This window comes from Tachyglossus aculeatus, chromosome 7, assembly GCF_015852505.1.
Source record: "Tachyglossus aculeatus isolate mTacAcu1 chromosome 7, mTacAcu1.pri, whole genome shotgun sequence".
Lineage (NCBI taxonomy): Eukaryota > Metazoa > Chordata > Mammalia > Monotremata > Tachyglossidae > Tachyglossus > Tachyglossus aculeatus.
In genome coordinates, this window is record NC_052072.1 from 38,811,525 (window position 1) to 38,824,153 (window position 12,629).

General features: G+C 40.9%; 1 protein-coding gene across 5 annotated transcripts in view; it reads left to right on the forward strand.

Annotated features, from left to right (window-relative positions):
* The window catches only part of ATP13A3 (ATPase 13A3), a 104,754-nt gene that overhangs the window by 65,578 nt on the left and 26,547 nt on the right, over nucleotides 1–12,629 (forward strand). For all 5 annotated transcript variants that reach the window (XM_038749567.1, XM_038749568.1, XM_038749565.1 and 2 more), the window contains 5 exons: nucleotides 2,394–2,551; nucleotides 3,613–3,801; nucleotides 5,162–5,223; nucleotides 5,551–5,701; nucleotides 11,534–11,650. In XM_038749567.1, coding sequence (XP_038605495.1) covers nucleotides 2,394–2,551; nucleotides 3,613–3,801; nucleotides 5,162–5,223; nucleotides 5,551–5,701; nucleotides 11,534–11,650 — 677 coding nt within the window. The remainder of the gene's footprint in view (nucleotides 1–2,393; nucleotides 2,552–3,612; nucleotides 3,802–5,161; nucleotides 5,224–5,550; nucleotides 5,702–11,533; nucleotides 11,651–12,629) is intronic.

A 12,629-nucleotide genomic window follows, 5' to 3' on the forward strand; every position in this document is an offset into this window, starting at 1 on the left:
TTTCAGTGCCCGCCAGCAAGTACACAGGGCACAATGAGCCACTGAATGCTGTTGGAGTTTTCTTGAGTAAGTTAATGAAAAAGTACTTGACTGGGGTTTAGGAAATGTGGTGGCACAAGCCCTGTGCCTGCAGTGTTTACAGACATCCTGGGGAAAGGGGGCAAAGCTTTTGAAAGAGCATAGGGCAGCTAAAACCGAAGTACTTCCCTGGCTGTGACATAGTGACAACAGAATCTGGTTCAGCTACTTTGGAGGTTAGGCCATCTCTTAGATGCAGAGGTCTCTCTGCTGCCTGTTCCTGTGAATGCATCTATCACAGCATCTCTTAGGACGTTAATCCCCCTGGCAACATGACGGTGGTGGATCCGACTATCATAAAATTTTCCTCTGTATTCCCCTGGGCCCAAATCTCAGAGACGAGGGGGACGAGGGAAGCGGGAGCAAGCGGTGAGGCAGGAGCAAATATTTTAAAAATTAGCTCCAAGTGGCACCAGTTTTAAAAAAGTAATTAAATATTTTGAACTGACAGCAGAAAAGCAGAGGGCCTTTGAGCTAGTGAGAAAAGACTTCATTTCTCTTCCTCCACAGAGGGAGAGCTTTAAGAATCTCAGCAGTAAGAACAGCATGTGGTGAAGAGGAGTGGACAGAGTGAGACAGGAGTTGGGAGGGAGGGGAAGGAAGCCTGGCCACTGCTATTGTTGCAGTAGTGGGAGCAGCGCTGAACACGATGGAGTGTCCTGTGAGGAACAACGAGGCTCCTGAACTGAGAACCTACCCAGAGGAAGAAGTTATAGTGCCACTGTCATTTTCATCCTGGCCAGTCTTGTTCCCCTCGGGGCATCATGAAGTGCAATTAGTGAATAGGCAGGAAGGGGTATATAGCACATTGAGCTCACATTAACCAGCCACAGGCCAAACTGGAACTAGAACGTGGGTTTTTTTGTTTTGTTTTGTTTTTGGTTTGGGGCCTTTTTTTTTTTTTTTTAATGGGCTTTCCAACACTTGACACTACTTTTGTTCCAGGAAGCCATGTGTTCATGGCTGACGGAATGGAGAGGTGAGAAAATAACTGTTAAATTCCTGAGGCACAAAGAGGCAGTCTGGGAAGGTAAACAGAGACCAGCAGTTGATAGAGAGTGTGAAAGTCTGGCCAGTAATAGCTGGAGAACTGTGACTTTTCACTACTCCGGAATGAGTGGACAAATAGCTTTGTTCGGCCATCGTTCCCGTTACGTAATATTTGCATTACAGAATTGTTATGGTTCTTTCTTAGGGGAAATGTGGCAAAAACATGGAGGGACTTAGGTATCTATGGCAGAAGAAGAAGTATTTGGAAAGAGCAGGCCTGGAGTAATTGTGGGAGGTGGGGAGAGGGGCAAAAAGATCAGAGAGAAACCTGGCCAAAGGAAGCAGGAGAATCAACAGATTACCAGGCCAGAATAGCCACTCCTCTGGTCCTCAGTTCTGGGCGTTTTCCTGGTGCTCACCCCTCCTTCCCCTTGTTTTCCTAGGCTAGCCTTTTTTCCAGCCCTAAAACAGGATAGATGTTGGTTGATTTATGGGAACCTCCTGAATCTTGCTCAGTAGCTTCTGCTATACTATTGCATTGCTGTGGGAGATTATGAAATAGAGGAGGTAAACGTATTAAGTCTCATTTTATTAGGTTAGTAGTGAACTTTTAAGCAGAGTTGCATAATCTCCTAAGGAACAGAAGTGGAACCTTTTATGAAAGAGAAGTCCACCGTATTTTTGAAGCAACTTGCTGCTTTTTGGATGCCAAGAGCTTAATGCAGAAATAATAGAATGTCAACTTCTCGGGGTCAGGGAATATCTTTTATTTCTTTAGTGGCATTTTTCCAAGTGATTTGTACAATGTGCTGCACTCGGGCATACACTGCTGTGCCCTTGGGCAGGAGGTATGGGGTCTTGTTCCCTGGACCACCCTACATTCGACTGCTTAGATGGTTCTTTGGTCCCCAAAGGCACAGGAAGTGTTTCATGTCTCTGACAAGTCCTCATAGCAGGAGGTGTTCATGATGCTTGTACAAATCTCGTTCACCAAAGTCTGTGTTTTACAATAAAAAGCAAATAAACCCATTCAGGCTTTCAGTGGCTAGGAGAAAATAGGACTAGAATGTATGTTTTGTGGTCTAGGTGAACTGAGAAGTTTATTTTATTATGACCGGTGCCATGCACATAATTAAATGGTCGACTCTACTCTCCACTAGACGCGCTTCCAAAATATTGATGTCAGAGAGTGATTTGCCTAAACTTTCCATTAATATGGTTTGAGTTAGCCTTGTTAATCTAATCGTCACAAGATCGCCCACGATTACATGCAGAGTTATCTTCTGGACCTACTGTGCTAATTTCTTAAATCATTTTCTTTTTAGGATTTAGTACTTCCAAAGGTCAACTTGTCCGTTCCATATTGTATCCCAAACCAACTGATTTTAAACTCTACAGAGATGCCTACAAGTTTCTGCTGTTTCTGGTGGTGGTGGCTGGCATTGGATTTCTTTACACGATTGTCAATAGCATTCTAAATAAGGTATGGTGTTTGTGTTAGCTTCTGCGTAAACATATGCTTGCCCTTATGCAAACAAGCTTTATGAGAGGACTAGCCTGAACATGGGCCTGGGTTTCAGGAACTCTGCAGTCAAGTTGATTTTATATATATATGTGTATAAACATATAAATATGTATAAATATAAAATGTATAATGTATATGTATAAATATATACTTATATATGTGTATATAAACATATAAATATGTATAAATATAAAATGTAAATGTATAATATGTATAAATATATATATATATGTTTATGTGTGTGTGTTTGTGTGTGTGTGTGTATATATATGTATATATAAAAATCATATATGGGAAGTAGCGTGGCCTATTGGATAGAGCATGGGCCTGGGACTCAGAGGTTGTGGGTTCTAGTCCCGGCTCTGCCACTTAGTTGCTATGATACCTTGGGCAAGTCACTTCACTTCTCTGCCTCAGTTTCCTCATCTGCAAATGAGGATTCAATACCTCTTCTCCCTCCTGTTTACTCTGTGGGCCCCATGTAGGTCCCAATGATCCTACATCTACTCCTGCGCTTAGTATGCTGCTCGGCATATAGTAACACTTAACAAATACCAAGATAATCATACATATGTGTGATACATACATATCACATACATGTGATAATCATACATATGTGTGTATATATTAAGTGTGTGTCTGTATATAGGTATACACACGCACACTAATGGCTTTTAATAAAGCTGTAAAATTAAAGTGGGATTGATATTAAAAGAAAGGTTTGGAAGACTTCAGGGTTCTATTTAGAATGACAGACTTGCTCAATATATTCTGGAAGAGGCCTGAAAAGTAATAAAGGACACACCAGACCATCACTTCTGGTATCTGCTCTCAGATTCCACGTTCATGTACACACCTTTCTAGAACTGAGGCTATGATAATTAATGCTTGGTAATTGGTTTACAGAGATTTGGGGAAGATTTCTGTGTTGAAAACACTAGTGAATATGTTAATGCATCATCTGTTAAACTCGAAAAATTTGGTAGACTTCTTATATTTCTCTTTTGTGTTAAATATAGGTAGCAGCCAGTACCATTATCATTGAATCTCTCGATATCATCACAATTACGGTACCACCTGCGCTTCCTGCTGCAATGACTGCTGGAATTGTGTACGCACAAAGGAGACTGAAAAAAATTGGGATCTTCTGCATCAGCCCCCAAAGGATAAATATCTGTGGACAGCTAAATCTTGTTTGCTTTGACAAGGTCAGGTGAATTGAATGTGCTTCATACTAAATATTCTCCTTTACTTTGGTACTTTTTCTCCTTAGGTAATTGTGTTCCTTACTTGGGGTGCCTTTTCCTTATATCTTCTTCGCATCATTTCTGATGGACTCCCAGCTTGCATCCCTGAGCCACAAGTGGGAATTTTGGAATGGGAATTGCTGTCTGTGGATTCTTTTGGTCCAGAGAATTCTCAGAAAGTGGTTTGGGGTTGGATATAGGACTTCCTGGTTGGCTAAACCAGGTGCCCTTCCCTCCTTATCCTTCTTCCTCTTCCCTTCCTCATCCTTAGTCCCCAGAGGCAACAGAATTTCCATAGTCACTCTGGGATTAGCTAGCTGCTGTTTGGATTCAGCTTGGAGTGAACCCTACATGGCTGAGGGTGTGGGGGCAGAAATGGGGCAGATATTTTAAGGATTGGGAAGCAGATGGCAACAAGCCTCAAAACAGTCCAGAAAGCCAGCATTTTGGAGCTGGTCAGACTTGATTTAAAAACTGGAGTTCCGGGCAGAGATTTGGAATGAACTAGAGACCTGGGATAAGAAAGACTGGGGGCCCAGGTGAAAAAACTGTGGGGGCAAGTCACCCTTTTTCTCCCCCTCCCTCCCAAATAAAACAAAACAAAAAAACATGCGATTGTGGGTGGGTACGAATACAGTGCTCTGCACACAGTAAGCGCTCAATAAATGCGATTGATGATGATGATGATGATAAATGGTCACACACAAGGTAGATTAATACAAAAGGATTACAGTCATAGAACAGTTATTTGAGACCATTACCTTCAGATAATTGTATTTAGTTTCATCGATAAGCGAAGAATCATGTGAAGTCTGAGTTTGAAGAGGGTAGAAGCAATGGGATAGTGTTTGTCATCTGGGAACTGGGGAGAGTACGAATGGGGAGGAATATTAAAGGCCATGCTAAATGCTTTTTCATTTCTTAATTGCTGTTAACCTCTTGAAATGACAAAGTCATGATGAAATATAAATATTAATTTTCCTCTGGTAGGCTATTTATATCTTGCCAATACACTGAATTTACTATTAGATAGCTCACCTTCTCCAAGTCTAAGATTGTTATTAAAATGATTTTTAAGAAGTAGATAGTTGACATTTAATATAGTCTTTCACTAAAGAAAATTGGTATTTCAAAATTTATGAAAATTTTCAAATGAGCTATTGTTTTGAAATTAATGTTTGCATGGCCCTCAGGTACATCTCTCTCCCCCACCACCCCCTCCCCACCTCCCCCCAAAAAGAACCCTCATCACAAATGTATTTTCTGAGACTTCCTTATTCTTTAGCTGATTTTTTTCCATTTTTTTTTTTTTTTTTTGTAGACTGGGACTCTTACTGAAGATGGCTTAGATCTTTGGGGAATTCAAAGAGTGGAAACTACCCGGTAGGGATTAATTAAGGTCTAAGTTTGTTTTGGAGAGATTTATCATAATTCAATGTCCGTTCCTGTTAAACTCCACATTTTTAGCACATATATGATATGTTTGGGCTCAAAGCATTTGTGAAAATTGAGAATTAATTTAGCTTTCTTTAAATTTGTGGGTGTTGAAGTTGATATAAATCATAATGCTTCTGTTCAGAAAGGAGACATCAAGAAACATTTAGCTCCGATTTTTTTTTATTTCAAATCACGTCTTCAAAACTCTTGGTAGTAACAAAATTGTAACAAATGTGTTGTAAATTTGTTGTAATTCTCTATATTTTTGTTAAGTTTTCTTTTGCCAGAAGAGAAACCTTGCAGTGACAACTTGATAAAATCCCAGTTTATTGCTTGTATGGCCACTTGTCATTCCCTTACAAAAATTGAAGGTGTGCTTTCTGGAGATCCACTTGATTTAAAAATGTTTGAAGCCATTGGATGGGTAAGTTCAACATTTAATGTAAAATCTAACAGGAAATAGTGTGCTATGATGTTTAGACTAGCAGAATATTTTGGCTTGTTGATTATTTGGCTCTTAAAATAGTGCTCTTCTGCTCTAAATCTCCGTTAAGGTTAGTTTTTGAGGGTCCAGGATACTAGAAGCAGAATATTCTTCTTAACCATTAACAACCTTTTGTGATTTAGAATACTCTTCCACGTGAATTTTTTTCAGACTATGAATCTAAAAACCGTGATCCAAGATGTCTGTTTACTGCTATTCTCACGTAATTTTTCAATGAGAGGGTAGACCTCAAATTTCTATTTTCACCACCCTCTTCATTCCATTTCCCTTTGTCACTGGAGGACTTCAAAACACTGGACTCCTGGTACTGCATTCCTCTTTCATGTGAGTGATCCTTGAGTAGATCTCCCAAGGAAAACCAAAGAATTCATTTGGCATTTTTCGAGTTCAGCCTTGGACATCTCCAAGGCACTTTCATTGACCTCTTCTTAGGCTTTGCCTTTGCCATATCTGGCAATACTGCTCTTGATTTGGTAGCCTGGAAAAACATTGACTGTGTTTCTGTGGACTTTGACAACCAATATTCTCAATACTTGTACTGCTTACTTATGATAGGGTTCTTACAATAGTCCATTTACTGCCGTATTTGACAGACAGTTTTCCATAGGCAGCTTGGATGGTGTTTTGCCTACTACTTCCAAATGTATTCTGAATGTTGTCTACCTCAGTTCTGTAAAGGAAGATGGGAGTTACAGCTGTTTGGGAAATATAAAAGGCCGGTGGTAGACCTTGAAAACTCATTTTTTCAGTTATTCAAAGGCGAAGCATTGGATGCTTGAGGTAATTTTGAAATATTTAATTAATATCAGCTTTCTGCGATTGAAGTCTTTGTACTTGCAGGGGGATATTTCATGCTCATCCGTTTCTGAATCCCAGGGTTGAAATATGCTCTTTGGAAGCTTTTTGATCTACAGCCTTAGTTTTTTTGCAATAGAGTGGCATTTCTGTTTTCTTTCATATGTAGAGACTTATGTATTGGTAGAGACATCAGCACGTTTTAGAGATTTTGAAGTTCAATGACAGACATATTTTAGTATGAGAACAAACTGAGACTAAAGAAATTTTCATTAATCTTAATTTTAATTCATATGGAAGTTACTGTTGCCCAGATACAGCCTTTTAGATGGAAATGTGGGGATAATGGTGCAGTCATTTTTAGGCTCAAAGTGATCTCTTATTGGGGATGACTGATCTTATTCTGAGCAGCGGCTGATAGGAAAGCATTGTGACCGAACGTTAAGAACATGAGCTTGGGAGTCAGAGAACCCGGTGTCTAATCCCAGCTCCGCCACTTAGCTTCTGTGCGACCTAGGCAAGTCACTAAACTTCTCCACACCCAAATTTCTAAATCTGTAAAATGGGGATTAAATCTGATGCCCACCCTACGTAGATGGTGAGCCCCATGTCTGACCCGGTTATCTTGTATCTACCCCAGTGTACTTTTCAGGTTGGGGCATTTAGGAAACACGTAATGAATACCACAATTATTAGCATATTTGTACGGGCAGTCAAATTTCTGAAGAATCCTCCAGCTGATGAGGAAGACCACAAAAAGGCATTTTGTCCTTGGCATTTTTAAGGTATTTTCGATTTGCTGCAAATAATTAATATATTGCAACTTTTCATGATCTTAGCATAAGGGAAGCCTGCAAAAGACTGATGAGACATGCAGATCAGAATGCAGAAAATAATGGACCACTGGTGCGATGCCCGTTGATGAAGTCCAACGCTATGCTGACTGTCGCCAAAACAAGGCCTTTGACTCCTCATTAAACGCTATAGCTTTAGAGAGAAGCCAACTCCATACTACCACATCACCATTGAAAAATGCCGTTGGCGGTACCTTTAGCTACAGATATGGAGGGAATCCTTCTGAGATGACAACTTTTCAGTGATCTTCTAAACGTATCGTTCGCTGAGGCAGTAGGAAGCATAGAGGACTGGCCAGAATGGGAAGGCATGGCCTTAGCTGCAAATTTTGAAGAAATCTCTACCTCAGTCAAAGCTGTGAAAAATGGTAAACTACCCTGATCTGGTGGCATTCCTGCAGAAATCTGTAAGATAGGAGAAGTCTCCTTGCTTAGGTGTCTGGACTGTTGTTTTCACAACCTGGAATGCTGATATAATGGCAGTTCTCCTTTTCCAGCTCTTTGAGAGCCTTCAGTCTTCCTTTAAAAATTGAGGGAAAGTGATTCCATTTAGTTGGATCATTGAATCCTTCAGAATCCAGTCTCACTGGGAAACTAAATGATATTTTAAAGTGTAACACAGCAAATGAGTCATGCTAAACCCAAAAGTTCTCAGTACTTTTAATCCTGAGGTTATTTGAGCTAGTTTTGTGATATGAGGCGTGAATGATGATGAGTCAATCAAATTGCGCTACTTGGATCCTCGGTTTTGCCTTGTTGCCTTTTCCACACTGCATGTTTTTTCTAAGTGTTTTGGATTGTATTTTCTCCGGTAATTAAGGAACTTTGTTCCAATAACTCGTTTTAGATAAATTGGGTTGTGATATCCAAAGGAATGTTTGTGAGGATGGCATCAGTCCAGACGACCCTAAGTATAACACGAATCTCCTTTACTGTGAAGTTTGCCAGAATGAACCTCCATGTTCCTGGGGAACTGAGAGTAGTAATTTTTCTGAATGAATTGAGAATTTGAGATAAATTCATCCTCTCCCTAGATTCTTAGAAGAGAATTCCATTGAAATTAATCTTGCCTATGCTTTGTTTGCTTGTAATTCAATTTCAAAAGTTCAAGTGAATTCCAACTGTGGTTTTAAAGCTGAGCAGGATAGACCTTTTTGGAAATCTGGGATAATTTGATCAAGATTACTATAAAATTGCCTTCCAGTGTCAGCAGGAGCAACCCATATAAGTGCCATGTGACTGGCAATTTTGAAACAAAAGGAATTAGGCACTTCAGTTAGTTCATCAAGTTGGTTTATGAATTTGGTCTTAGAAAATCCAACTCAAGAAAGATACATTCCCCTTTCTTATGTGCCCTTTCAGAAGGTGTGTCTGTATTTCTGTACTTCTAGCTGTTCACCCTTCTGTACTTCTTGCTGTTTCATTCATGGACTGCATTGTCATGGTAAATAATAGTAGTAATTGTAGTATTTGGTAAGTGCTTTTCATGTGTTGAGCACTGTACTAACTGCTGGGGTTGATATAAACTTATCAGGCGCAGACCCTGTCCCACTTGGAGTCCCACTTGGAGTTCACAATGGGGAAGCAGCATGGTTCAGTGGAAAGAGCATGGGTTTTGGAGTCAGAGGTCATGGGTTCAAATACCGGCTCCACCAACTGTCAGCTGTGTGACTTTGGGCAAGTCACTCAACTTCTCTGTGCCTCAGTTACCTCATCTGTAAAATGGGGATTAAAACTGTGAGCCCGCCGTGGGACAACCTGATCACCTTATAACCTCCCCAGCGCTTAGAACAGTGCTGTGCACATAGTAAGCGCTTAAAAAGTACCATCATCATTATCATCATCGCAGTCAAAGGGAGGAGGCAGAGCTGGCATTTGATCCCCATTTTACAGATGACAAAATCGAGGAGCAGAGAATTTGTGACTTACCTAAGGCTACTCAGCAATGTGGTGGCTGGTTTAGAACCCACGTCTCCTCTGAGTCCCGGTTTCATATATCCTCCTTCCCCTAGGCCATACTGCTTCTTGTGAATATGTCAGTTAAATCACTGGGTAAATAGTATGGTGCAACGTTCTGTATATTTTCCTATATAACTACCCGTAACAGTCTTGGTATTTCAGGTCTGGAAATTGGTGGTATATATCTGTTGTCATGGGGGAGAAAAAAAACGCTCATGAGTTGTTTCTTTTACCATGGGCAACCTCCTTCAAATAAGCTACTCCAGGATACATAGGGGAGCAAAACCTTAATCTGGAAAGAAAGCCAGAATGGGTTTAGTTGAGTGGCATTCAATTAGCTCACCCCCTCCTACCTTACCTGAATGATCTACTACAACCGAGACTGCAGACTTTGCTCCTCCAATGCCAACCTACTCAGTGTACCTCATTTTCTTTGATTTTTGTCCCACGACCCCATGCCCATGTCCTCTCTGGCCTGGAAGTCCCTCCCCTTTCATACCCGAAGGACCACTGCTCTGCCCACTTGAAAGCCCTCCTAAAAATCTCAGTTCTAAAAGAGGCCTTCCCTGACTATGCTCCCATTTTTCCTATTTGTCGTCCCTTCTGCATCACCTCTGCACTGGAATCTGTACCCCTTAAGCAGTTGACATTCACCAGACCCTCAGCTCCACAACACTCATGTAAATATTCTTATACTCTCCCTAAGTGTAATTTATTTTGATGTCCATCTCCCCCTCTAGACTGTAAGTTCCTTGTGGCCAGGGATGGCATCTACCAACATTATTGTATTGTACTGTCCTGTGCGCTTAGTACAGTGCTCTGCACACAGTATTCACTCAATACCATTGATTAATCGGTTGACTGCAACCATGGTTGCTTTTACAACCATTGAGTATCTCTGCCCTAGAGTTTAAAGTTTGAACATAAATCCTAACTGTCACGTTGGGTTTATTTTGTGACAGACTCTATTGGGAGTTGAGAGCAACTCTAGACAACTTGGTTCTGACAGCCTGATAGATTGCATTAAGCAAGCCTCTTTTGACAATTTAATAATATCGCAGTATGTCAAAGAGTTCCTATTTTTTTAATAGACAGTGGTCATAGTTGGCGAATCAACTGAGCCTCACATGTGCTTTTCTCTCTTCCCACACCCCTGGCCCCAACTCTCCTGACCACCCCACATTTACTCCCCAGTTCACATTGTCACTGTCAAGTCCTAAAGTATCTGGGCTATAGATCTCTAAATCCGCATCCATTCCAAGGGAACATCTCTTGGTATTTGGGAGGAACTGCGTGGTGCTCAAAGCATGGTCTCCTTAGAGCCAGGCTGGAAATCTTATGCAAAGGGAATTGTGGGGCTAGTAGAAAATAACAGAGAAAAATGCAACTAATACGCTAAAGGGGCTGGAGGAAATGGGGTGATGCAGTGGTATCAAGTCAAGAGTAGTATGGTAAGGTTAGCACTCCTTAATCAGTATGCATAAAGACTGAGGGGGATGTGATTGAAATAGTTCATATTTGGAAGTGAGGTCACGATGATCACAAAATTCCCAAAAGTCAGAATTAAGCATCCATTGAAGCTTGAACATTCCCTTCAGGACAAACCTTATGGGCACAGTGTAGACTAAGCACGTGGAATTTTCCTACAAGAAGTTGTGTTAGCAGAAAATACTAAATGGCTTAAAGGAAAGTTTGAACCAGTTCAAGGACTACAGATTCATAATGGACAGAAAAGTTAGAGATGTTTAAAAGGTACATCTCCAACCCTGAAGATGGATGTAATATGGGGTAATTAGACTTTTCCTACAAGTGCTGTTTGGTACTACTTTTTGGATGTGAAAGGATGTACTGTGGCATTTTTAATACTCTTATTTTCAGAGCTGGCCTCCAAATTCCACAGTTCTTGTGAATTTAACAGATGACCTTGAGGTTTGCAGGAGATCTTTCCTCCACATCTATTCTAGATTTCTTTTGAGATTCTGCTAGTTAAATTGATTTCTAATATGTGATAGAACGTTTCTTTAGTTAAACACTATTTGCCTTTATTTTTACTTGAACGAGCATAGATTTTACTCAAGTTCAATAAACCCTTAACAGCTTATAGTTGGGTTGCAGTTTTGCAAATCAAATATTTTTCTTTCAGATTCTCGAGGAAGCCACTGAAGAGGAAACAGCCCTTCACAATCGAATAATGCCTACTGTTGTTCGCCCTGCCAAACAGCTTCTTCCTGAATCCAAGCCTGCAGCAAATCAAGAGATGGTACATATTCTAAAATACGATCCATCCATTAATGATATTTGTTGAGCGCTTACTGTGTGCAGAGCACTGTACTAGGCGTTTGGGCGAGTACACAATTAGAGTTGGTAGACACATTTGCTGCCCACAACGAGCTTACAGTCTAGAGCGGGAGACAGACATTTATTTATATGAATAATTATATGTAAGTGCCATGGGTGGGGCAAATATCAAATGTCCATAGGTTACAGATCCAAGAGAGAGGGAGCAGGAGAAAAGAGGGCTGACTCTTTTGGAGGAGGTATGACTCTAATAAAGACTTTGAAAGTAGGGAGAGGGCGTAGGTGGAGGGGGAAGGAGTTCCAAGCCACAGTAAGAACGAGGGAGAGGGATTGGTGGTGAGATAGATGAGACTGAGGCACAAAGAGCAAGCTGGCAGTAGAGGAGCAGTGTGTGGTTTGGCCTATAATAGGAGATCAATGAGGCAAGGTCAGAGGGGGCAAGGTGATTTGAGTGCCTTAAAGCCGGTGGCAAGAAGTTTCTGTTTGATGCTGGAGGTTCTTGAGGAGTGTGGGAGATGTGGACTGAACTTTTTATAGAAAAACGATACAGACAGAAGAGTGAAGTGTGGACTGGAATGGGGAGAGACGGGAGCCCGGGAGATCAGCAAGAGACGGTGAGCCCATTGTTGGGTAGGGATTGCCTCTGTTGCTGAATTGTACTTTCCAAGCACTTAGTACCATGCTCAGCACACAGTCAGCGCTCAGTAAATACGATTGAATGAATGAAAGGGTGATGCAGTAGTTAAGGCGGGATAGGATAAGTGCCTGGATCAGCCTAGTAGTAATTTGGAAGGAAAGGAACGGGTGGATTTTAGTGATTTTTGTGAAAGTCGAACAAACAGGATTTGGTGACAGATTGAATATGTTAGTTGAATGAGAGAGACGAGTCGGGGAACCACAAGGTTACAGGCTTGTGAGATAAGGGAGGATATAAGCAACTC